The sequence below is a fragment of the Ambystoma mexicanum genome, chromosome 2p (assembly GCF_040938575.1).
Source record: "Ambystoma mexicanum isolate Mex_15411 chromosome 2p, UKY_AmexF1_1, whole genome shotgun sequence".
In the NCBI taxonomy this organism is placed as follows: Eukaryota; Metazoa; Chordata; class Amphibia; order Caudata; family Ambystomatidae; genus Ambystoma; species Ambystoma mexicanum.
This window is the reverse complement of record NC_090923.1, coordinates 709,818,917-709,840,844: the sequence shown is the minus strand read 5'-3', so window position 1 is coordinate 709,840,844 and position 21,928 is coordinate 709,818,917. Positions and strand designations below refer to the sequence as shown.

Below are 21,928 nucleotides of genomic sequence, written 5' to 3'. Positions count from 1 at the left end.
CGACACAGAGCAGCATGGGTTTGATCCCCGGGTCTGCGCTTAGAAACCTCTGGGTATTAAGTGCGTTATAAATAACCTATCATATCATATCATGTACGTTCAGATCTAATTATGAGGAGTGCCTCTGAGATCATTTCATGCTGGAGTGCATATAAAGTAATATAAGGGATGCTCTATGGACGAAGGACAATCCTTCATTTGAAGAATTCCTGAGTGTTGCAAAGGAAGTGGAATAAACCACCCACTGGGTCGAAGAACTGGAGAGGAAAGGGCAAGAGAGATGCAAGGCCAAGAACAGCCGACCTACACAGAGATACAGGCGTTCAATACAAAGAGGCGGACAAATCGAATACCACCAACAGCAGAAAGATCGCAACCGGGCATACATAAAAACAGAATGAGGTGTTATCATTGCTACAGCCCATGCCATCTGTCCAATACGGAGTTGTGGCCAGACATCAAAATGGTATGCAGAAAATGCAGAAAAATGGTCCACATGGCAAACTTTTGTCAGAATGCAGCCAACTTTCCATAGAGGAACTATGTGAGGAACTAGATGAGCCTGTTTTTGCAGTTGATGACGATGCTGACAAGGACAACCCAATGATGCCAAGTATTCTCGCTTGCCTGAAGGAATATACATTGCCATTTTTGGAAATAGAAAATCTATTAGCAAAATCTATGGGGGAAGATGGATGAAGTTGGTGGGATGGTGGGATGGTGGTGGCAGTCTCAATCGCATCAATGTGCAGTCTTAATCACGCTTCAATTCGCAGAAGGTAATGTTTGTGTATATAACAAAGGTAACAACACTTTTTTGAGATGGTCACAACCCGGAAAGTTGGGCATGTGCTTAGATCGCACTGCTGAGGAATTTGATTTGTCCTGCAAAAGCATAACTTGAAAGGTCGTCTAGTTGTCATAACATTGGCTATCTCTAAGCACATCAATTTGGAATAAAGCCAGGATCAGTCCCTGTGGTACAGAAACGTCAGACGCATACCTTTCTCTATGTGTATCAAGGTTAAGGCTGAGTTACTGGCCATGGGGAAACAGTGAACAATAAAGATAGCTGAATCATCAGAATGGCTCTGACCTTTGGTGTTTTGTAAAAGCCGAATGGAAAGCTAAGGTTGTGCATCGATCTCCGGACACTCAATAAGTGCATTATTCCGAACAGACATCCCCGACCCAGCATAACTGAACTTTCAAGTACTCTGTGAGAGGCCAAACTTTTCTCCACTGTAGACCTCATATCCGCATGCCACCAAGTAAAATTACATCCGACAACATTGAAACTCATAGCCTTCATAACCTCAGAAGGGCGATTTCAATGCGTACTGATGCCATTTGGTTTTGTTTCTGTTGCTGCAGTATTCTAGCGAATCATGAACAAATTCTTCCGGGATTAGCATGGCATAGTGTGCTTTTGAGATAATATCCCGATCTATGGAAAGGACACTCAGGAACACAATCTTCGATTAAAACGAGACTTAGCGATTTTAGGAAGGGCTGGTATGTCATTGGGAAAGGATATGTTTAAAATGAATAATTGGGGAGTGTGTCCCTTTGGAAAGGCAGAGATAAACTATATACAGAATGAGGTTTCGTTATGAGAGACAAGAGCGTTCCTCCCAGAGGGGTCCGTTATCACTTTGTCAGTGGCACATCAGGGAATAAGCAAAAGCAACAGGAAAATCAGGCATGATTTTTGGTGGCCTGTATGTGACTTGCATGTGCTGAGGGTTGCTAGAGAATGCCCCGTGTGTGGAGGTAGCGACAAAGTTTTCTCCTCACGCACCAGCCCCATGACCACCATGACAGTTGCAGTGCACCATGGGACAGGATGGGTTTTGATATAGTGGGATCCATGTGATGCACCACTACTCAGACCTATTGTATTGTTCCCGTAGACCTTCTCAGTAGGTGGGTAGAAGACGGCTTTGCTCCCAGAGATGTCATTACATTTTTGGATAACATTTTCAGGAGAGAGGGGGATCCATCAATCCTGCATATCAATCCATGCCCCAACCATCTGGAACTAAATCCCAGTAGCGGCTGGAAATGCCCCTACCGTCTTCCAGTTTCCACCAAACACTAGAAACATGGCTCTTCCAACAATACTGGCAGTCAAAACAAAATACCTTCACCAACCTTATTGCGTTACTGTATAAAATACCAAGCCCAATTCTGGCACAATCCTGTTGTAAAGCGCTCCAAGGGTGAGTCGGTTGAGGAATATAGCCACATTGTCTCAGGAGGATAGCTCAGGGGCAACGTGCTTGATTTGGAAGCAAGACGACACAGAGCAGCACGGGTTCAATCCCCGGGTCTGCGCTTAGAAACCTCTGGGTATTAAGTGCGTTATAAATAACCTATTATATCATATCATGTACGTTCAGATCTAATTATGAGGAGTGCCTCTGGGATCATTTCATGCTGGAGTGCCTATAAAGTAATATAAGGGATGCTAGGTTTGTGCTATAAGGAATAAAATAGCGGGCACAGCGGGCACTTCAGTGACCATAACACGAATAACAAATCCCAAGAATGCAGAACCATCTTGAATGCTTATCTGGCCAAATGAAAACTATGCAAAAGCCAACTATCCTAACCACCACACTTTGCAATACCCCCCAGCGAACTATCCTAATACCACCCAGCCAACTATCCTAACACCACACTTTGCAATACCCCCCAGCCAACTATCCTAACACCACACTTTGCAATACCCCCCAGCCAACTATCCTAACCACCATACTTTGCAATACCCCCCAGGGTCACCACGAGACTTTGATGGCGGTCCATTAGACCCTTAGTGTAGGGACAGCGGGACTCCTCAACAAACTCTAATGCAGAAATGACAAGATCTTGAACAGGTTGCACCAGATCGGAGAAATAGCCTTCCCCTCACACCAGACCTGGAACAATACCCAATGATTGTTGTATGACCGGTAAAAGGTAAATATCACTTTGTTCGAATACCAAACTCGTGAAATCACATTTGCTTCATTTATTTCACCTTTTTAAACCACAAAAAGATAGATGGTAGTTGGGATCACATATATAGAAAGGGGGCCAGGGGGTTGGTTTGAGTGGTTGCGGGGGCCTCTCCCTTGCAGTTTGCAGTAAACACAAATGCTACAAAATGTGATTCAGCCCGTTTAATTAGGCAAAATCTTATAGATCCCAGTAAAGTGGTAGGACATTGGGGGTGCTGCATGAAGTTAGCCATCACTCTACGTAAACCAAGTAGTTGGAGCCCCTCCCTTTCAGTCTCCAAACTGATATCTGAAGGTAGGAACATGATATCTCTGCTATATTAGGATCCTCTATTAGAAAAGGAAACCAGAGCAGCCACCGCCTGCTCCTCATGGACTGCTATTTCTCCCAGGAGGAGGAACCATGTCCACCCTTGCCAATATGGGACACTCCCAATTATCCTCAACCACGCTATCTGGATCCTTACCAAGATCCTGGTTATTAGGAGGAAGGAAGGGAGCACATAGAAGAGCCCTAGAAGGCAACTGATCAACAAGGCATCTACCATGACTCTGGATTTGTGGTCCTCGTAGAAGACCTGGAGTCTTTGCTCTTCATCAGAAAGCAAAGAGACCCATCACCCAGGTGCCAAGCCTATTGCATACTTGATTGAATATAGTTGCACTGAGTAAGAGATACGTTGAGGAGGGGAAGGTATGGCTGAGAGGGGAAGGCCTCACATTCTTAACGCCTGATATGTGTGCTGCCTCCAAGGAAACCTGGTACGCTTCAAACCATGCCCTAAGGGAGATGGCTATCTGTTTCAAGGAGGCTGACCCCATCCCCATCCTGGTCACATATGATACATCCCCCCTGTTGTCTGTCCTGAATTTGACAGCCTGGTTCTGTACTTGACACAAGAAATTAATAAAGGGCTCTGCACACTGCCTCAATTTCCCACCAATCAGATGATTGCCAGGCTTCCCTTAAGAACCACTTATCCTGTATCCTGGAGGACAGCAAAGAGGGCCCTCACCCCCACTGCTCGCATCTGTGTTAATCAGCACCTGAGAAGAGAAAGAGAGACTGACACCATAACGAAATTCTTCGATGTCAACCAGCAATGGTAGATTCACACAAGTCCCGTGTCACTGGGAGCAGAGTCTTCAGACTTTGGAGATAAGTGACCAGTGCCTCATGATGTGTGAAACGATCGGATATAGGTACTATCTCATGATTTCACACATCTCTATCTTTGTCTTTCCTTTCAAGTTGTTCGACCCACCGGGTGGCATGTCCCACTATCTTTGCAACCCTCTGGATTTCTTCAAGTAAAGGATTGCCCTTGGCCCCCTTACTTTACTTTCTCTACACTCCAGCATGAGCTGATCTCTTAAACATTCAAGTTAGTTCCATGTACAGGGAGGTCACCATGTCACCTCACGACCTTCACCACCCCCTTGCCACTGCCTTTTGTTGGAGGAGTAAACAAATGAGATGATTTTGCAACCTGGCTGCCCTCATTTCTATATAGCAGATCTTGGCAGGGAATCAAGGAAGATGTATCCAAATTCAGGAGCAGAGCCAGTTCTTGCAAGGTATCCACTACCCATCTCTTTCCAGCCTGCGTGGTTGCAAAAGAACCCTCTTTATGCATGGGTGCCACGGGAGGAACTGGGTAGGAATCAACCCCACAATCAGTGCCAGGGATTTTGTGCAGACTCGTGGGGCTGATCTGGGGAGGAAAAGGGGGGGAGGGCTTGAACTGATAGTGACTCCCCTGAAAGGCAATTGAAAGGAACCTCTGGTGTTTTGGCTAGTGGCTAGATCAGGAAGTGAAGGTAGTCATCCTGCAGATCCAGAGACCACAGGACATCCCCATGATTAAACAGAGATATCACTTTCTGCAAGAGCACCATCTTGAAGCTGATGCTCTAAGGGTATCAGTTCAGGTCCATCCCTGGCCCCTGTATGCCCCCAACTTTGACAACCAGCAAAAGGGGAAACAAACCCCCCCTTCACACTTCTTGGATGCTCGCCTCTTTCTTCAGTTGGTCTGCAATTCACTGAGCCAATGCTTCCCTCGTGGCTGGATTCTGTGGGCTCATTTTTATCATACACCTGGAGTGCAGAGGAGCTTTGATGAATTCCAAACTTTAGCCAAGCCTTACCCGAGATAACACCGCCAAATTCGTGGTGAGGCCCGTAGTCTCAGTAAATTTGCTTTGACTGAGGTTAAAGTGTAGGGAGATTCAAACAGCCCGAGTAAATTGAATCTTATCAAAAGCAAAGCACTAGGCTGAGTATAAATGATATGATAGGATATGACATTTATAGCGCGCCTATACACAAGTGTTTCAAGGTGCGGCGAGGCAAGGGAGGGGACCAAAGGGAGGACAAGAAAATGATCTTACTAGGCCAAGTGACATTGAGATTGCGCAAGTGCAGTGGAGAGGGAAGGGGAAAAGTGCCAGGGGAAGGGGAGGAGGAGCAAGTGCAAGATATAGGATCAAAAAATCGAGAAATAAAACAAAGAAGTGTAGCCAGCAGGTGGCAGTGCAGGGTTAAGTGCAGACAACATGTGTTAGATAAGTGCAGGTAGGGCGACTGTAGAGTTGCAGATACAGCCCCAAGATCAGGGTTGCCAGGAGGCAGTGCAAGTGTGTAACTGGGAGGGCAGGGACCTGGCCCCATGGTTTAGATGGTAGCCAGGTAACCAGTGCAGTATCAGATGGGAGATCAGCAGGGAAGAGGAAGAGAAAAGGCAGAAGCAAAGAGAAATGTCTTAAGCTGCTTATGGAACCGGAGATGGTTCTTCTCAAGTTTCAGAAAGGCGGGGAGTCTGTTCCAGAGGCAGCCACCAGCTGAAGAGAGAGATCTGTCCCAAACTCGTTGCTTGTAAAAGTGACTGACCCTCAAGGAGTTGGAGGTGGACGAGTGAAGAGCTGGAGTAGGAAGATACTTCTGAAGAGAAAGCTGGAGATATTTTGCTCCCAGGTCCCAAAAGGCCTTGTGGACAATGCAAAGGGTCTTGAACTTGATCCTTGCAGCCAGTGGGAGCCAATGGAGAGAGTTCAGTGCTGGAGAGATATGTTCCCTGGGTTTGAAGCCAAGGACAAGTCTTGCAGTCCTGTTCTGGATAAGTTGCAGATGATGGAGAGTAGAGGGGGGCAGATTTAAAAAAAGGCTGTTGCAGCAGTCCAGCCTATACAGAACCAGAGCTCTGGAAACAGTGAGCTTCTGGGGGAAGGAGGGGAAAGGAAGAATACCTTTGAGGAGGTGCAGTTGGTAGTTTGACTTCTTAGAGACGTTGGAAATGGAGAAGGAGAGTGTGGAGTCGAAAATAACCCTGATGTTCTTAGCCTCACAGTTGGGAGCAGGAAGAGGGCCAAGGAAGGCAGCCAGAGAGTGGAGGAAAGAGGGGTGCAGGGGTGCAGGTGTGCCGATGAGGAGAATCTCTGTCTTACTGGCATTCAGGCAGAGATCATTGGCGATGCACCACTCCTGGATTGCAAACAGACAATCCAGGATGAGAGAAGGAGAAGAGGCGGCAGAGGGGAGCCTGAAAGTAAGCTGGGTGTCATCCGCGTAGCACTGGAAATTGGAGCATAGAGGAGCAATGCGGTGGCCGAGAGACGATGTGATCGAAGACCCACCCTGACAACATTTGCATTTAACAATCACGAGAAACTCAACCCTTTTGGCACATTGCTCTCAAACTGTATGAACAAATAGAACGCATGTTTTTCTAAAATTACATTAGCATTAATGACACCCTCATGCACCCCAAGAAACAGTAAAACATTGTATAATAAGGGAAAGATGTAGGTACTGACGTTGCAGCTGCCGCCGTTTTTGCAAGGGTTGCTGTCGCACTCGTTGATCTCTATCTCGCAGACGTTGCCACTGAAGCCGGGCTTGCAGCTACAGGTGTAACTGCCCTGGCCGGTGTTGCTGCAGGTGGCGCCATTCATGCAAGGCCTGTGGTTGGTGCAGTAGTTGAGATCCTGGTTGCAGAATAGGCCTCCCCAACCCTCCTGGCAGTTGCATTGCCAGGGCTGGCTGCAGGTGCCATGGGAGCAGCCAGGGTAGCGAACACACTCATCACACACTCGGCCTTGCCAGCCGATGCGGCACTTGCACTCCCCGGGTCTCTCGCAGTACCCGTGGCTCTCGCTGCAGCCAGGCAGGCAAATGGCTGCAGGCAGGAAACAGAAGCGGGAGGGAAGGTGGAAGGATGGAATGGAGGAAGAAAGGAGAAGGAATGAAAGTTGAAAAGGAGATGGGAAGGGATAGTTAGGAAAGAAAAATGGAAGAAAAGTAAGTGCAGGGATGGAAAGAAAGAAGGAAACGGATAGGGTGAAGACAGAAAGCAATGGCAAAAAAGGTAGGAATGATGGTGGAGAGCAAGATGAAAAAATGGAACATGTATGAAAAGGAGGAAGGAAACATAATCAGAAGTAAAGGGGGTAGTTAGGAAGGAAAGGGAAGGGTGGGAAATGATACAAGTGAGGAGAAAAGCGAGGAAAATAAAAATAGAAGTATGATAAAAGTAGAACAAACAAGGGGAAATGAACAAGGTAAAGTGGGACAAAAGGACGAGAAAATTAAAGAAGAAAAATTAGATGAACGGATGAAGAAAATGGAGGAAGGAAAGAATGAATAACGTGGAGAAAAAAATGGAGCAGTGATTGTGAAGGATTCAAGAAAATGGAAGCAGACGAAGGGAGCCAGGGGAAGCAGGGAAAGTGGAGGAAGATGTAAAGTACGAAAGAAGAAGGTAAAACGGGTGAAACATGACAAAGGCATGGAGGATGTGGAGGGAGAGAGGCAAGGGAAGAAAGAAAGAGCAACAAACAAAGAAAACAGAACGAATTATTTTTACATACTAAGCAGTTAAACAACATCAGGCAGCTGTCGCCCCCCCAGCTCAGACAAAAGACACGACCCCCGCCTCCCTTTCCTATCCTGTGCCACACGCCTCGTGGGGCAGGGGATTGAGGGAGGGTCGTACACGCGTGCCCCCCATTCACAGAGCTGGCGTCTATTGTAGGCTGGACAAAGGGGCCTGGAATCGGCAGAAATGGAGGTGGGGGGGGGGCATCCCAGAGTGAATGGGGACCTGGAAAGCCATCTTATAGGCTGCCTGCTTAGCAACGGGTCTGACAGAAGACGACATGTTACCAAGGGAGAGTGCTGATCCTGTCCACCCCTCGCTTTGTAAGAAAGGGTCCAGGGCAATAGGAAGCTGGTCAACCCCTTCGCCCCCCCACCCCGCCATCCCTCTCCTGCTACCCAGAGGGGGCTTGTCAAAGGTCCTGTCGCCCTTCACTGGGCCCCACAGCCTTAGCTCACGGTGCGCCATATGCCAGGGATCAAGAAACTGCGTAAAGCAAGTTAAACACTCAGGCTGGTGCCTCACCACGCTGCCCAGGGGGGAATAAAGAAAAACAAAGAACATCACTGCAAAGTGTCACCAAGAAACCGGCCGGCCCAGCAGTGTGGCAAGCAGCAAGCAGCCCTACCCCTCAGGACAGGGGCCATACTATGGGCTGTGTGCATCAGATCTTATTTTAGGGTAGGTGAGCTATGCGACGCATTATGCTATACAATGGGACACTGCATATGCTGTAATAGTGTATGCAATATTCTATTACATGTTTGTTTATAGCATATCATTTAACAAAGACATTCAAGAAGACGTGCAAAGAATACACAACATGCTAGGATCAGATCATTCGAGAGTAAAGGCCTCAGCATTGGCATAAACTGTGCATTCAACGAGAACATGTGTGTAGTCATTGATGGTTTGTGTGCCGAGCTTCAAGTGAGAGGGGGTGAAGATGGGAGCTTTAGGTCGTGATGGAAAGGTGTGATAACATGTTCTGTAGCAAAGGTCTGCAGCACTTGGCCATGTACAGCCCCTGCAGACCACTGTTCTGTAGCATGTCCCATGCCCTGTGTTGTGGTGCATGAGGTTAGTTACCCCTGCTAGCAGTCTGGCTGTTTTGCAGAATCCCCAGCTGTCCCGGGTACTCAGAAGGTCTCCACACCAGAGCTTGGAAGCAGCAGGTAACCAGGTGAGGTGTGGACCTGTCGGCATCGTTTGAGGCGAGGTATAAACGGTGGCACAAGCAGTGGCCCACACAGAATGTGGCGTGCGGGGCAAGGCCACAGCTCAGCTCCTGGGAGCTGATGAGGGTGCCTACTTGACGCATAATAATGGGTCTAAAGTTTTGTCTAACTCCAAATGCTATGCAGGTTATGCCTAAAAACGCGGCATAGCTTTGTCAGAAAAATGATTGTAACCACTGGCTTTATCAAACAAGCTCTTCTGAGGCGTTCAGGCATGATCTCATGTTGTCACGTGTCAGGTTTGAACTAATCGATCACTCTTGGCTTTGAGGTTCACATAATATTACATGCTGGTACCTGATTGCGCGTGCAAACAAATGCAAAATGGCCTTTTCTAAGAATGTAAGGGGATGGGGAGATGGACAATGGTTTGTCTGTATTACGAGCTTCAGCATGTTCACACTCAGCATTCATTTTGCGTGCACATTACTCTTGTGCGATAAAAGTGAAAACATGAACCCACGTATGTATGCATGGATTTATATAGTACAAACCTACCTAGCAAGCGACACCTTGCTGTATAAAAAGGGGTGGTTACAAAGAGGGAATGGCTGGCGACACATGGGAAGGAGTGCATTTCACACTGTCCCTCCCACTGGGAAATATTAACATATATGTAGATCACAATAGAACTTAGAGAAACTTCCATTCCTATGTTCGATTTCTGCCAGGGTCCTTTCTGCCTCGGGAATCCCGAAGTCCCATAGAGGCATGCTGTGGGAATCATGAATGTCCATAGAGGCATGCCGAGGGAATCCTGAGGTCCCATAGAAGCATGCTGTAGGAATCCTGATGGCCCATAGAGGCATGCTGAGGGAATCCTGAGGGCCCATGGAGGCATGCTGTAGGAATCCTGAGGGCCCATAGAGGCATGCTGTAATAATCCTGAGGGGCCATAGAGTCATGCTGAGGGAGTCCTGAGGGTCCATAGAGGCATGCCGAAGGAATCCTGAGGTCCATAGAGACATGCCAAGGGAATCCTGAGGGTCCATAGAGGCATGCCATGGGTATCCCAAAGTCCCATAGAGGCATGCTGAAGGAATCCTGAGGCCCATAGATACATGACAAGGGAATCCTGAGGGCTTAAAGGGGCATGACAAGGGAATCCTGAGGGTTCATAGAGGCATGTCAAATAAATCCTGAGGGGCTCATATAGGCATGCTGAAGGAACCTGAGGGTCCGTAGATACATGCAGGGGAGATCGCAAGGGCCCATAGAGGCATGACAAGGGAATCCTGAGGGCTCAAAGGGGCATGTCAAATGAATCCTGCAGGCTCATATAGGCATGCTGAAGAGACTATCGTGGAAGGGAAGGAAAGGATGGATACCAATGGTACTGGTGAAGCCTTCTTTCTAAGAAAAGAGATCCACCATCTGAACCCAATAGTCTTAAGCCAAAGTAAAGGGTAGTCCTGTAGTATAGTCAGGAACCTCCTTGAACAAACTCTTACGAAAGTCATCAAATCATTGGAGGATCTGTGGGGACCGGCTCAAGCACTATTTTTTATTCTGTTCCTCTACTGTCTAACAGAGTCTCCTAGCACTGCAGACACAGATCCAAAATGATGCCGCAACTCAAGAAGTGACAGAGCCATGGTGGCTTTCATGCTTAATGCTCCAATTAGATTTTCAACGCCTCCATATTTTAAGATGAAAAGGTCTCAGTCTCTGGAAGAATGCTTCTCTATGTTGTAGATCTTTCCATGGACTGTGGATGGTTCCTGCAGGGCTTTGGTGCAGAGAATGTTGTATCCAAAGGAGCGGTCAACTGCATCTCCAACTTTGTGCTCTCGAGAAACTATTACAGCCAGACCAGTCTAAGGCGACTGGGACCTGTCCCACTCCAGCCCCCAATGTGGCTTTCAATTAGGGATGAGGGGGCACAAGTGGTGTGGCCATTGATCCACCTCTGGGGGGTAGCTTAGTTCCATAGGGAAGTATACAGAGTGACAAAGCCTTTTAAGGTGCCGGGGAATGGAGTGCGGGTCTGAGTAGTCTGTGTTTTGATTTAAAGAGGAAGAATCATGGGGACACTGGGAAAAGGCCAGCCATTGGGTTGGACAGCCTTCAGTAAGCAATGAATGTGGCGGGAAGAGTAGGACTCAGAGCAGTGAAATTTACTGTATGTAATCAGGACAATAGTTAAAGCCTGGGTGGTTTGGGCCACTCATAATGAAGAACACTAAGGGGGTCATTTTAAAGCTGGCGGAATTTCACAGCAAGGCGTAAAAACAAGACGTAAATTGTTTACGCCTCACTATGCACAGGTAGTATAGCTCAGGGGCAACGCGCTCGTCTTGGAGGCAAGACGACGCAGAGCAACACAGGGTTGAATCCCAGGTCCGCGCTTAGAAACCTCTTTGGTATTAAGTATGTTATAAATAACCAATTATATAATTATGCAGCATCTTTAGATTTTACAAAGTTTTGAAGCCGGGGTGGAAGACGAGAGGGGAAATCAGGCTCAGACTGGCCTATAGGCCAATAGCCGAGCCAAAAACACAAAATGCTGGTGTGGACCAGTTTTTGGTCAACGTGGCCCACTTTTGGGCCAATTTGGGCCAGTTTGATGAGTTAATTCACTTTGCAGCTAGTAGATATGACCTGTGCTGCTGAATAAATAGTCTTTAAAATGCACAAATTGTATCACACTTCATTAAAACAACTTCCCATTGGTTACTATTCAAACAGTGTCACAAAAGGAATGAATAGTCATTTGCAACTGTGGGCCACTTTTTCATTGGTGCCCAAGACAATTTTATGGCCCAGTCCGAACCTGGGGGGAATACTTTTCCACCTCGTACTTCGAATTTCACCTGCAAAACCTCTCAGAGTTATGCTTGTGTGAGATGTTCATGCTGGCGTAAAAATAATGGATGCCTATGTAATCCTCCTGCAATTAGCACTTGATAAAAGTATCTGGATTCCATAGGAATCCATTGTAAATGCTATCTCCAAAGTGTAAATTGCTGATGGCATTTATCTCTTTTTCAAAACGAGAGTAAAATGGGAGGCTAAATGCGATTTCACCTGCTTTAATTTTCCATGATGCACTCTGCTTTGTAAATGGGGATAATTGCAAGCAGGGCTCTCAGCAGCACATAAAGAGTGAACGTTGGCGAGTACCTGCGTGCAATTAAAACATTTCAAGAAGGGACCCCCTAAGTGAAAACTAGTTAAAACACTAGCAAATCTATATTTTATGAAGCAGTTCACTAGTCCCATGCATGTGTCCTGGAAAAACACAAACGGAGCTGGTAAGAAGGTTACTCTTCCAGATGTCAAAGCTGACACAAGTTTTGTCTGGTACTCCTGGGCCCTCAAGATAAGTTGCAGAGAGATTCTGAGTTCAGGTTTGGGGCATGGGGATATTTTGAAAGATGAACACACTACAGGATGAAAGTGCAGCTGTATCCTATGTGTAATGGCATATGTTTGTCTTATGTGGTTTGTTTTGCTGTTAATAATTGTCAGTAGATACATAATATATTGGGCCTCATCACAAGTGTGGCGGTCTGGAATTATGGGTGCCAGGCTTGTAATGTCCGGGTGGCACAGGGCAGTCAGGCGCCGGAAAAGTGTTACCGCCGGACTCAAAATGACGCCCATTATGTGACAGTGTAATTTTTCATGTAATGTATTACGTATTTTACAGGTGGAACATAATAAAAGTTAAAGTTCCAATAGTGGAAAGAACATATAAAGAACAATCCAGCATTTGCATACAGAATGAACATGCAAAAACAAGTTCAAGTAATATCTTCTCTGTTTTTTAAATGAGTGCCTTGAAAATGGTCCCATGGTATTGTGTGCTGTAAAAATGTAATAAACTAAACGAAACTCAGACCACTGGAATCCTAGAGGTCCCTAGCAGCAGAGAGAGTGCCTCAGCCTGTCACGGTTCAGTACCCCCATCACTGTTAGTCTTTCAGGGACATGGTCCTATCATGAAAGGACAGCTCACCCCTGGCAATCAGATGCCAGCCGCAGGCATGGTCGGGGGTAATTGGCATCCTACTCTACTGTGATGCAGCAGGGTTCATAAGCCTGCTCAGCAGTCACTTGCTTCTTGCTTGTTGATGATTAATATTGGCCACAACACTGAGCTCTAGGAATCCCCAGATTTCAAGCATATGGGCCGTGTGCACAAAATCCAACTTCAGGGAGCCCAGGGTTGTCTGATCACCTGCTGGTTTAAGGTCAAATCTGATAGAACCTTAAAGAACATCGAACTGAGTACCGCCTCTTCTCTCCGAATTAGGACGTAAGGATGAGAAGCAGGAAATACCAAGAGGAAACTATGTCATTTGCTCAAATTCTCCTTACAGTAACAAGATGTAGGAAACTAAGAAAGGGGAGTTGTTAAAAAGAGATTCTAAAACCCACATTATCAGTCAGAACAGAGCATCCTAAAATGGGTATTCATGTAGGACAAGACTGCGCAGAAAAGGACCCCACTCCCTGTGTGAATGTGCATTGAGATATCAGTACAAGGACGGCCAGCATCTGGACTCTTAGCAAAGCATGGATTCAAATAAATAGTACACTGGTGTCATACTCACGTTCTGAGCAGTATTCGCCCCTCCAGCCACCCAGGCAGAGCCGGTTGCCATCCTCGTCACAGCTGTAGTGGCCAAAGGTGTCATCCCGCGGTCGGCAGTAGTCAGAACAGCTGTCGCCATAGTAGTGCTCATCACACAGGACGTGATAGGAATAGCGGAGCTCACTCTGCTCACCAAGGTGCACGTCCTGCGACCAGTCCTCGCCCACGGCTAGGCGCCGCCTGGTGGCCAGGCGACTGAGCAAGTTCTCACTGTTTTCTGCAAGAGGTGGGGGGAGAAGGGCAGGTTAACCAAGTTCCGAGAATACTAACAACACGGCAGATATTCAGTCACGCCACCCCGGCCTATCGTGCAACCCAACATGTAGGGCCTACAGGCCATTGCAGCACCTCTGGTATCTATTGTGAGATGCAAGAAGTAGGGCTTGGTCACCTGATCCATCATCTATTCCAAGTACTGTGTGAGCCAACAAGCAGAGTATTCCCCCATTGCAACACTCCTACTGCCTATTGTGTGACCCATCAACAGTGAGTTTTGTGACTGAACAAGTAGGATCTGGGCATTCGTTTTTTCAAGTCTGCTGCTAATCAAGTGACCCAAAATGCCTGGCCTGATATGTAGCTTTCCTGCCTATTCTGTGATGCATAGAGGGGAATGTCCTCTTCGTTACACTACCCTTACCGCTCTGGCAAACATACAAGTATGGCATGCATTCATGTGTATCGTGCGACCCAATACCTACCGCATGATCTCCCATTCCAACATCTTCTCTGCCTAACATGTGACCCAACTGGCAAGGCTTGACTCCCCGCTGAATTCACTCCAATGCCTATTGTCTGGCTCAACAAGAATGGGTTGTTCCCCTTTTAACCAGAAACAACAAGTGCACAGAGGTTGTGCATGACACAATCCCCAGCAATGCAGTGTTGGGTCAGACAAGACCAACCACCGAAAGCCTTTCCCCTCAAAAACGGTTAAGAAACTACCACGTAGAACTTGCAAGAGTCCTGTATAGTTTCTATGGAGTCCCAAAGGTTTCCTGAGAAAAAAAAAATACAGATTTCAATAAGTCTTCTATATGTGCACACAATCCAAAAGAGTATGACGATCAATAGAACATTTATGGAAATCTATTTTTTTTCTAAATGGGAAATATTTGGAGATCTGAACAAAAGCTTGATACAAGGAATGGCAATGCACAACTGTAATGTACAAACTCAGCATCTGGTGGGGGGGTCCCCATGGTCCGGTGGAGTTTGTATTCCTCCATTCCATAAACCCTGGCTAAGTTATCAAGTTGTGTCTGTGAAAGTCCCATTCTGACACAAATGCTGGCTACTACAGTGGGGCTTTTATTAGGATCCCAGGAGTTAGATACAGGTCACAGCCAGTTCTCAAAGAGAGAACACTGATTTTAATTGAGTTTACACTCCTTCTCTTTCTTATTGCTTTCACTCATGATCTGCCTCCTAATAAATGTGCTCCTTGGGATCGTCTGCAATCTGCTCAATGTGATCGATAGAAGAAGGTGCCATTGGGTTTGTGACACCTATGGTCATGTAAGTCCCACTACAAAAGGGCACTGCCAGTCTGCCACATTTTGCTCCCAAGATGTGCTGGACTATACTTGATCCACCCTTGTGAGCATAGTTATTTGTGAGGGATCATGGGAGTTGCAGTCCCAAAAATCTGTAAAGCTGCTCTAGAAGCTGGAGAATGAGGTTAAGCCGGTAGTCGGGTTCACAGAAGCTGGAAACTGATTGTGTGTAAGGGACGTTGAATACAATTATTTGGTAATTGATGTAAATAAGACCAATGGTCTTCGGTAATGGAAGTCACCTAGGCTCATTGCGTTCTCACATCATACACCACACAACATATTGTAAACCCTCCTTCTTTATCTCATGTGTTACCCTCAACTAAATATAGAGAGCTTTGTTGTTTCCAAGCTCGTTTTGCACTATATAAATCCAAATACAAACACTGGTAGAAACAATCTCTACATGCAATTATTAAGGTATAACAATGGTTTCAAATTATTTGGAAACTGGAAATTAAAGCATGTAGTCATAATGTTCAAACTTTGACTTTTAGCTTGGTTCGACATTTTTAAATAACTACATCTGTAGCTTTCTATTGATATTGTTTATCAGGGGCTATTCATGGATCAAACATATAGGCCTTGATGATTTGCACACAAAATTATGAAGATCAGTGTGCAGGGTATCTAAATCCATTGCCTGTGACACAATATACATAGAACTGGGTACAGTATAAGCAGACATAGGTGACGGAGAAGAGCCACCTTTGAACTTTTTGGATGATGGGGTTAAGACCTGCTGGAGCGCTACAAACCTACTAATGAAAGAATTATGCAGTAAGTTACTGTGTTCAATTTGTTCTGCGTGGCTGAAATGAAAAACTTTGGTTAAAGTGAAAGCAGTCAAAGCGAGGTTAAATTAACAATGACTAGCTTCCCAACTATTTTTTTCAAGTTGTACTTATTTTGTAATGAGCTGGTTGATCAGGAGAAGTTGAGGGGGAAAGAGAACCTCCTTTTCCTGGCCAAAGCACAAGCAACTCTGAAATAGTTGTTTATTGTACTGGTACATGTCCTTTTCAAGTATGCAAAATGCGCATCCTGAGACTCAAACCATGAGAGCAAATCCCTTTAACTTCATTGATACAATAAGTAACTACATACCATACTGATTTTAGCAGCTAATGTTAACAGTACAGTGCTGTTTGCTTGCCTTTGTCAATTTTAGTATCCAGAGACCATTCCAATGAAGCACAAAAGCAGCCAACGACAATAATTCTGTTAGTGATCACCTATGTTGATATGATCCAAATGTATCCATGAATCAGGGGACCTTTATTGTTTCACAGGCCCCAGTTCATGCAGGATGTGAAGGATTCCTGACGCAACATCAGTGATAACCATCATCCATAGACAAATGGACTAGCAGAATGGTTTAAAAGGACACTGAAGTTTACATTTCAAAAAGTGGTTACAGAAGATTTTACAGGCTTAAATATCCCAAAAGCAGTTCACAAGGGGTTTGATTTCCAAACAGGGTTTTAAACTCTCTAAGCTTCTATGCGCTTTTTCACTGTTGAATCAATCAATGTTATTAAAGAGTTGTCAGGTCGATAGTTCCCTGGGATGAATACATGATAACATGTTTTGCAGAACTGATGCATAGGCACCTAGAAAGGGATGGGCCAATTATGCAGTAGTAGCTGGGATTTCCAACATACCAAACAGCGATGAACAACACAATAAACCGACTTTCCATGAAGGAATTTGCAAGCTTAACACAAAGAGAATGTTTCTGGTATACACGGGCAGTCGATTATAAAGTTCTGCACATTAAAATAAGCTGGGCCACAACTACCAAGTTATACCTCCTCTCTCATGTGATGAAATATGAAAACAATGTGTTCGTGTGCATGCATAGACACATGTTGAATGTTTCTCCAAATAGTGGCTCTCTTCCTTCCGTCCCCTCATCTCGTTCTTTCTTTGGATGTTGTTTTGCCCACATCACTCGTGTTTGATATATCTGGTATTCTTTGGTGCAGGCACAGAGATAACTGCATACTATCTTTACTACATTTGCATGAAAGCTCATAGTACATTTATATATTTTGAAGAGGCTGTTAAATATCTTACTTGCTATTATTTTTGTCATGTACTTTTGTGTCTGGATCAAAATGTAAACGAAAAGGTGTGTACAAATGCTCTTCTCAGTTTGGCCATAACACAGGTTGACAAAGTAAGGCGGATGCTCAAAGAAGCATAATAGCATAACATCATGTATATGGATAGTACAATGGGGGGTGGGGGGGAATAATTGTCAAAAAGTGTGCTTGAAGTTTTGGATCCTGTTTTCATGTTCTCATACACTAAGCGTTGAAGCTGTACCTCTATGATAAGAAATGATGTTTCTGCCCCCAATACTCCTGTGTTGTATGCTACTGGTTAAAGCTGGCATCAAACAAAGTGGCAGAAACAAGGAAAAGTTCTATATTGTCTGCCCATTACCTTGCTTGCTCTTGACACAGACCCTACAAAGTCGCCAGCATTTTCATCGCATAAGCAGCGCTATTGACTCTCGGTGTCTGGTGAAAGGGCACCAGTCTCAAAATATCTGCAGGTAGAGAAAGGTTTTGCAGTTGCTACTGGCGAGGCTGCAGTTTCCTTTGACATGCTACTAGACTCCTCATGTCTGAAGTATGGTTGCAATGTCTACACACGTGTAATCTCCAGGTACCACCAGTGTAGGCATCATTGTCTATTCACACATGTAATCGGGGCTCGTGTCAGACCTGCAGCAGAAGCTTGGGTGTTCCCACATCCATAGTATGGCCAAGAGTTGCCTCACAGCTGCAGTATGGCGCAAAGCCTTACTGTAAAGGAAGTGGGGCTCAAACCTTCAATATGACCTGTATGTCTTACACCCCTAGGCGGTCGTGAACATTCTTCATACCTATATAATAGGGGCTGGGGTCATCTTACGCCTGTGGTATGCCAGCCACCTCATGCCAGTGGTAAAGAGTCTTTTCATTTCTGTGGGAGAGTTTGAAGTCTGTGCAAATCAGCAGTAAGGCCTGAGATTCCCATTCTAATTAGGCGGATCAGAATTAAGGGTCCCATGCTTCCTTGGGTGGCCGTCAGCACATTGCGTCCTCACACATTCATGGGCCAGCAAAATGCCCCCAGCCAGCATAGATTTGTGAGGGCTTAGTGGATTAGCACATTGGTCCAGTTTATGTCACCATGTGTCAGCACACAATGTATCTCAGCGCAGAATTCCCCTGGACATAAAGTGACGTAGAGTAACAAAGAATGCTGGGCATGCCCAAACAGAGCAACAATCAACCGAGTGTGATTAATAAACAGTGTGCATCTCTGGCGGGGCTTGCAAAGAAGAAGTGTTCATCCGCTATTGAGCGTGCCGACAAAGAGTGCCTAACAATTGTTGCCTATAAAAACAAGTGGCGTCAACCAGTGGTTGGGGGGATGATAAGAGTAGACGGAACAGGGGGTCACTGTTGCATCAAAAATGCAAACTATAGGTTGGATATGGCAAGAACATGTGCAAATTAATGTAGGGTGTGCCATCAGAAAGCCCCCATCGTGGGGTTGGGTTTGTCAGCATTGCTTCTGTGAGATACCTTGCTCGATCGCTGGGCTTATTGACACACGTTAGTGCCCTTGAGTGCGGAAGCTGCATGCGGCAATAGTGTGTCATCCCGAGGCCCCTCATTAAAGTGGCATTAAAAGGGCATCTCATCACTGACTGCGCCCCTCCTCTGGCTGGTAAAAAGACGTTCCCGGACCCTCGCACATACATGTGAGAATTGAATATTGACCCCAGGTGCCACCTATGTCAAGATAAAGGGTTCCACAATTGGCCGGTTATCTTAGAACAGTTTCTTGAGAGAAATTCGGCTGCATCTCTCATCACCAAATATTTCCATCAATGGATTGATTCTGTGTGTGTCTGAAACGTGCAACTAACTTCCTGACGTCATGCATCTATCCAGAAAGAGATGCCTGCACAGGAAGACCTCCCCAGTGGGTGTTAAGAGCATCTGAAGCCCCTTACCTGTGGAAGGATCTGCAGAGTTAGTGTTCCAGGCCTCGATGATGAGGGAGAAAGTGCCCTGAAATAAACAAAAGACGATGCTTGTATAAGATCCTTTAAGGAGAAAAAAAGTCTTATTCACTCATAACTGCATAACATAGACAAAATCAACAAAAACAACACAGCATCAAAAAATACAGTGGCTCATTGTCCTTATAAAAAGAGCAAAGGTGCTCACTGTAGTGGCAAGGATGCTCCATCAGCCAAACGAGCCAGTGAATTATCAGTCAGTCATTTTCCAACTTCTATCCCCATTGCCCTCTCACATCCATGTTCATGCCTGATCCCGTTCCCCTGTAGAGCCCAGACCATTTTCCTTATAAATCCAGTCTACTCTTTACTTTTGATTGATATGGCAGATGAAAAACGAATTTTGCATCTTAGCTAGTTGGCAAAATAAGGACCTTGTTGATTTAAATAACCCATGATACCATTGTGATCCACTTGTATTCAATATTATGTTGTAATTCATTCAGAATCTCAAGTTGCAGGGGAAAGGCTATCCAAAAGATACATATATGGAAAGTGGCATCAGCATAACCGTAAGAAATCAGCTTAGAGAAAAGTATTTATAGACTTGCGACAAGTAGATGATGCAGCCGAAGTGCATTTTCCGATGGAGCTTGCATATGTGTCAAAGGCCAAAAAGGCTACCATAGTGATCGTGGGCAGCAAGGGTGTCCTCGAACCACCAACAGAGTCTGAGACAAGGGTAATAGCAAAAAAGGTAGCTATGCTGGCCCAAGAGGAATGCCCATGAGGGACCAACAGCCGCGGGGAAGGTATCATCTCCCTACTAGAGTCGATATATATATACATATATATACAGATCGTGATCGACAGCAGGTCTTGCATAAGGGCTAGGAGGTATTCCTGCAACAGGCTTTGGATGAGGTTGTGAGAAGAGCAATGGAATGATTGTCTCCTGATTGAGTTACACATCTAAACGGCCTACAGCATTTGTAATAAGCTCTTTTATATTTTCCCGAAAATCATGTACTATATTGTGTTTTGGTTTACAAAGATACAAGTTAAGAAAAAAACAGAAAGAAAACACGAGGTACACGCATAACTGTCAAACAACACAATACATGAAAAGGGCAAAAATAATAACATCATAAGTCAGTACATACCTTATATTAAATTCCACTTCTAAAAAGAACAGAAATGTTCTACACAATTAAAAAAAACACGTCTATGGGGTTGCTGTTGGTACTCTTGTTCAAAGAGGAATTACCATAGCATTTCGGTGCTGGACTGCCCATGTGGGCGGGACAAAGACTGATATGCAAATGGATATTTCCCATCTGTGAAAGGTACAGTGAGCAAAAAGCGTGTGCTGCAAACTCTCATCTCAGAACAGGTTATCATGCCATGTTCATTCTGGAGAGGAGCGCCTGCTACCTTTTTTTTAAATATGTGCAAGGAACTTGGGGTTGGTTACCCCGAGTTACCTGGGGGCAACCAAATGTGGACTCCCTGCTCACTGTGCTCAGAGAGGCACAGCTTCACCTCACTGATGAGGTCCAACAAGGCTGAAACACATGTATTCGGTTGCTGTCGGTACTCTTGTTCAGAGAGGAATTGCCATAGCATTTCGGTGCTGGACTGCCCATGTGGGCGGGACAAAGACTGATATGCAAATGGATAGTTCCCATCTGTGAAAGGTACAGTGAGCAAAAAGCGTGTGCTGCAAACTCTCATCTCAGAACAGGTTATCATGCCATGTTCATTCTGGAGAGGGGCGCCTGCTACCTTTTTTGCAATTAAAAACAAGCTATAAGTTCTCAATTTGGAGGAAAAGTGCTTTACATCTCGAAAGACACACATAGGAGTGCGCATTTCTCTGTGACAACAATGCCAATAATCAGCCCTACTAAAACCTCACACCTCTTCACACACCTTTCAAACCCTAACCAAACACAACCATCCCTCTTAAACCGCAGCAACCTGCATGCACTTCACCACACCACAACAAAAAAAACAACACACATAGCCTTATACAACAGCACATGACAGACCCCGACTGGATACCACACCAAAAAGCTCAGCGAACAGTGTTAACCGAACTGAAGCTGCCAACAGCACATCACAGCTCCCTTGCTCTTTCTCCAAACTTTATCTTACTAACGTGCCCTAACCTACCCCCCTTTCTTTCAGATCTGCCAGAGCACCAGGGGACCACTACGGTGGTGATAGTGCGCTGTATAAATAGCCTTTAACATGAACATTTAACATGCAAAACTTCATACCATTTAGCTTCCCTGTAATGTGAGGACCAATCACTATCTTAAGCCACCATTCCTTAGGCTTAATGACTTTAAAGTCTTTCAGGGCAGATACAAAATAAAGTTGTCGAAGCCTTACTTAGGAAATGCACTCTACGACAAAGTGCTCAAATGTTTCAACCTTATTTGGGATATTACAAAATGGGCAAATTCTAAGGGATCGGTCGACTTTATTACATGCTCCCAATATTTCATTTGCCTGCAGTAAATTCAAGCTCCCCTCAAAAAATAGGCACTCTATCGAGCATCTGAATTAATTTTATATAGCTCGGAATTGAATGAAGAGGTTTCTCCTCTAAGGTTACAT

At 45.3% G+C, this 21,928-nt stretch overlaps 1 protein-coding gene across 1 annotated transcript in view; it reads right to left on the bottom strand.

Annotated features, from left to right (window-relative positions):
- LOC138566699 (delta-like protein C) overlaps window positions 1–21,928 on the bottom strand; it is a 62,987-nt gene that overhangs the window by 10,169 nt on the left and 30,890 nt on the right. The window contains exons 3-5 of the mRNA XM_069644286.1: window positions 19,295–19,352; window positions 13,680–13,937; window positions 6,819–7,180 (exon numbers count right to left, since the gene is read on the bottom strand). Of these exons, the coding sequence (XP_069500387.1) occupies window positions 6,819–7,180; window positions 13,680–13,937; window positions 19,295–19,352 (678 nt within the window). The remainder of the gene's footprint in view (window positions 1–6,818; window positions 7,181–13,679; window positions 13,938–19,294; window positions 19,353–21,928) is intronic.